This window comes from Cynara cardunculus, assembly GCF_001531365.2.
Source record: "Cynara cardunculus var. scolymus isolate 2C chromosome LG 15, CcrdV1, whole genome shotgun sequence".
Lineage (NCBI taxonomy): Eukaryota > Viridiplantae > Streptophyta > Magnoliopsida > Asterales > Asteraceae > Cynara > Cynara cardunculus.
In genome coordinates this window covers 10,766,899-10,772,242 of record NC_037542.1, presented here as the reverse complement: position 1 = coordinate 10,772,242, position 5,344 = coordinate 10,766,899, and the positions used below count along the sequence as shown (strand labels likewise).

General features: G+C 32.7%; 1 protein-coding gene across 1 annotated transcript; it reads right to left on the bottom strand.

Moving 5' to 3' along the window:
- Nucleotides 1–2,385: 2,385 nt before the first annotated feature.
- Nucleotides 2,386–3,522, bottom strand: LOC112527688 (transcription factor MYB30-like). The gene is made up of 3 exons (XM_025138455.1): nt 3,350–3,522; nt 3,111–3,240; nt 2,386–3,028 (listed from the first exon to the last, which is right to left on the bottom strand). Exons 1-3 carry the CDS (start codon nt 3,480–3,482, stop codon nt 2,512–2,514), a joined length of 780 nt encoding a protein of 259 aa, XP_024994223.1. The 5' UTR covers nt 3,483–3,522; the 3' UTR covers nt 2,386–2,511.
- Nucleotides 3,523–5,344: the final 1,822 nt, after the last annotated feature.

The window sequence follows — 5,344 nt, the reverse complement described above, 5'->3', positions numbered from 1 at the left end:
TAATATCGATATATTTTTGTCAAATTTTTATGATATCGTCAAACATATATTTTATTCAAAAATAAAAACATCATCATTTTCTCAAAATCACATAAAGCCATATTATAACATCGACTGAGATAAATAATAAAATAAAATATTAAAATCATGATGTATCTCGCTGTATTGCGCGAGTACGCTTCTAGTTTTTAATAATATCCCTTCGTGGAAGGCTAACATTGACGAAGGACAAGATCCGGAATAGTCGGTGTGGCCTCCCGTTGGGCCCTTTTAAGCATGACGTTTTCCCCCCAAAGATGCATTGCATCAGCATATGTACGTCCGCTTGCATATACGTTGACTATCATTATGTTCTAGATTGGTCCCTCTATTATTATCAAATTACTATTTAGACCATCTTTCAATTAATTACCGTATGGGATAAATATTGCAATAATAATCAATTTATTATGCATCATTTACTTCCACACTATTGTTATAAATCTTTTTTAGTTAGTATACCGACAAAAACAAGCATTGAAATGAGTATCGTGCTCCTGTTTTAACTAAATATAAAGGTTGTCATATGTTATATTCTATAGTTTGAGGACCCATATGACAAATAAACATAGTGCAAGTGGTAAATTTGAAAAATCTCGCAGTTTTCACCAGAAATAGTTAATTAGCACCATACATTTAAATAGGTAATCATTGAAATGCAAGCTGTTAGCTGTCTCTAAATTAAAGAGATTGAGAAATGACTTATTTTGTACATTTATATATAGAGAGATAAATCATACGTATTATTTATAAAACGTATAAATTATAAACCTTTTTAAGTTAATCTCAAGCATCCATCCAGTCTAATATAAAACATCGATTATATAAGATTAGTTTTAATATTTTTTCATAAATGTTCAAATCATAATAAATGAATCATCGTTATTTATTATAAATATCTTAATTAATTAGTCTTTATAATTTGTACAATATAAGAATCTATCAAGTTCCAAGTTTTCTAAAGAGAAAAAGTCATAAAAATGTTACAATTGAACCGAAAAGAATCAAATTTTTTGTTAAGTCTGAAAATATTTTTATATGAAAGTTTGTTTATTTACTTATAAAGATATCATTCCAAGTCATCTCAGATCCAAAACCAATGACATTGCATTACAAGTATGCAATAAGTGTTTTGTGAATGCAAGGAGGACCCAAAACTTAGTTGATTGCTTCTTATATATGTCATACTGCGTTAAAAAATTTATTACAAATTTTTTAAAAGTTAAAATTAAGAAAATGATATTGATAGGATTCGAACTCGGTTCTGAGGTGAAGAAAAGTCTTGCAAACCAACTCTAGCAAAGGAAATTTGTGCCGTCATTGTAATTTCAAAATATATATCGTGACACATAACAAATTAATACAATAATATTTTTCACAATCTTAAAATTTTTTACACTACGATAGATGAACAATACGATAGGACGAGCCACTATATGCTCTACATTGGATATGCCTTTCAAGTCGTATCTCCTGTCTATCGATGTCGTTGGTGTGGTGGAATAATTGTAAATGTCCTGGCTCTACCAGCATTGGCATAAAGACATCCATGTTTGATTGATATAGTGTTGAATTGTTGGGTGAAATAAGACCTAAGAGTATATATAGAGATTCACAAAGGATCGTGTGAGAATATTAGTTAAAATGAGAAGCGTAAAAAGGTATATAAATCTTTGATCACTTTTAATCTCACCTCCATTTTATGAATTGACTTATCACAAGAATTAATCCAATGCGTCTCAGTGCACCCGCATTAGTCTTGATCCTCAATTAGGATTGATCCGAAGGTGGAAATCCCTTATTACTCTTCTCACCATAACTTTTATATATATATATATATATATATATATATATATATAGGTGGAGGTTCAAACGATAACACCTTCATTTTACGAGAACGCGAGGACCCTGTGATGTGCGGACGACGTGTTCTACGACTTCGGCCGTGTCAAATGTTGTCTACGTCTATGATTTAGCATCACATGTGATAATATTGATGGATTATAGTATCGTATGAACAATACCCTTATCATATGTGATAATACTTGTGAAGGGCTTAGTGGTATAAGGGCGACTTGGCCATCGAAAATCGTCTTTTTCTCTAATTTAGTATCACATATGTATCATATGTGATTGTTTATAGTAAAAGAGTGTTCTCGTGTTCTCATAAAATGAAGGTGTTCTCGTTTGAACTATTCCTCATATATGTATGTATGTATGTATGTATGTATGTATGTATGTATGTATGTATGTATGTATGAAAGTAGACTTGGATATTGTGAATTTAACACTCTGATTAAAGGAAAGAAAACTGATTAATACTAAAGTGCTAATTAAATCCATTTGCAACCCTTCAACAAGAATACTTTATTCATAATCAACAGAGTTAAGAAATGATTTACGAGAGACAAATTAAATGGAGAAAGTGACAAAATTAATATATGTTCGACTCAATTTCAAACTCGCCTTCAATTAATAATATAAATCCAAGTTTGACCATAAAAGCACATCATCCATAGCGTTATCCTCGGAGAAGATGAAATCATCGGCGCCTACGCCCAAAGGTGAGAACATTTTATCACTTGATAACATGATGCTATGATCCTTGTCCCATAAAAACTGGTCAATCCATAAACTTCCAGCCACTTCATCAGAACATTTTGGTGTTACATTTGCATCTGAGACACTCAACGAAGATGGTGATGATTCATTTGGGTCACTTATTGTTGAATAATAAGAAGACGATGATGACGACGACGACGACGAAGATTCTGTCAGCAAAATATCAACTTCCTGTTGGCTTTTTAAGCTTGGTTTTCTTACTACACATCCTGCTTTAGCTTTACCCTTACTGGGTTCAACATTTCCATCTTGCTCGGTTTGTAACACAGTTTGATCTTTCGGAGCCCGATTTTTCAAATGCGTATGCCAATAGTTTTTTATTTCGTTGTCGCTTCTTCCGGGTAATCGTGCAGCAATCATCGACCATCTACAGATATAACAACATAATAATATTAGTATTTAGAGAACATTAATCACCAATATTAGTACTAGCTAGGGTTTAAACTTACTTGTTGCCAAGCTTGTTATGTAAAGCGACAACTACATCTTCTTCATCTTTTGTAAACTTCCCATGTTTCACATTTGGGTGTAAATAATTCATCCATCGCAACCTACAACTTTTTCCGCATCTAGACAAACCTAAAATAAGAGTAACCACAATATATACATATATTATATAAGCAAGTGTATATATATAAAATCAGTTAATTTGAAACATTGAAGAACTTGGAATTAAAGCGGATGGTACCAGCCAACTTGGGAAGTTTACGCCAGTTAGAGTGGCCACATGTCTCTATATAGGCCCTTAGCTTGTTGTCTTCATCTTGACTCCATGCACCTTTCTTCATTCCATGTTTGTCAAAACACGGTGCCCTCACCATCTTAATTCTGGTGTTTCTCTCTCTCTGCAGTTCTTTTTCTGTGGCTAATGAAGACCCAAGTTTCTCAAGCTTATATATGCATACAAACCAGAACGTGTGACATAAAATATCAATATAAAAAGAAGACCATAAGAAACAACCGCTTACCTTTTATTTGCCTTGCTTAATTAATTAAACCATTAATTTTCCAGTTGGGAAAACCCCAAAATATGCTCTTTCCTTATCTATTGATTAATTAACATCATTCTGTCAGTTTCATTTCCAACTGTGTATATATATATATATATATATAGAGAGAGAGAGAGAGAGAGAGAGAGAGAAAAGAGAGGTATTTCATATTTGTTATTACTCTCAATCCAGTTCTCTCTTCCCCTGCAGCCTGCAGGTGGATACCACCTCCACCACTCTCGTTTTAAATTGGTCATCATCAATTATTTTATATATTAAAGATGCCGTATATATATATATATATGTATATATGTATGTATAGAATGATTAAAGTCTAAATACACCATGAGAACATTAATACATGATATTATCTATATTCTAATACGACATTTGATTGATTTTTGTCCTACTAATACGACATTTGATTCTTACATTTCTTTTCTCTTCTAAGAAGTTAAAAAACATGTGAACATTAATACATGATATTATCTATATTCTAATACGTGATATACCTACATACATATCCGGACAAAATTCTATATAACTTGCAATAAAAAATGCATGACATTAACAAATTCTAGAACATGATCTCATCTTCAATGACCAACTTCAGATACTAAATTGGTAGCTAATTTTGAAGTTTTTATCCCAAGATTGGCAGGAGATCTTCTTCAGCTATATATGATATGATTGATATTGATGGCTAATGGTGATTGCTGCCATGCAAGCATGGACTCCTCAAAATTGCCCAACGTAGCAATTCAAGATAAAGTTTAGAAATAAACTTGGGATCTGACAATCAACATAAATAATACAATATGTAATAACACAATTAATCGATGAAAAGCATCATAAATATTCACCGCTATATATAGTTTGGTTCAACCAAAAAGAGGATCTTATTTTTATTGGCATCTGAAATTTATGATACATTTTCCAGAAACCTTTTGATGCATCCGTAGATTGCTTCTGGACATGAGGACTAATCACAAACATTTTACCACTGAACTTACACTACTAAATGAATAACTTTGTATACCTACGGATTTTTCCACGGGACATCCGCCGCTAAAGGTAATTGTTACAAAACCGTTATAAAAGTTGGTGGGAAAATTGTTGGTGGACAATTCAAATCAATGACAGACTACCTAGGGATTTTCTGCGTATCCATTGTTATTTTCTCGAAAAAAATCGGGTTCTATCGAACCATTGGTATTCTTTGGGTGATCTATAGGTAATCACCGACTTTCCCTGGCTGATTTTTGTGGGTAAAAGTCATTTGTTTTGTAGTGTTCACTACAAAACTGGACCTATCAATGATGGATCAGACCATCGCTAATTCCCTAATTAATCCGTAGTTGATGTGTCGCATATCTGTCGCTTTAGTGGGCCAAAGAGTCTGGGTGATGCTATTAGCAAAGGATTAGCGATGAACAGATTCAACGACGTATTATCAAACGGAATACTTCAACGACAGACCAGATTATCGATGGATCGATGATGATGATAAGGATTAGCGATAGATCATATTTGCGACGGGTTTGTGAGGGCTATAGCAACAGATTAGCGACGGGTTCCCCAACTTTTAGCAGTGAAAATCTATCGTTGATCCATCGCTGTTTTTAGTAAATTTAAAAAAAAAATTAAATTATAATTTTTTATTTCCTGTATATTTTATACAAAACTCAGCTACC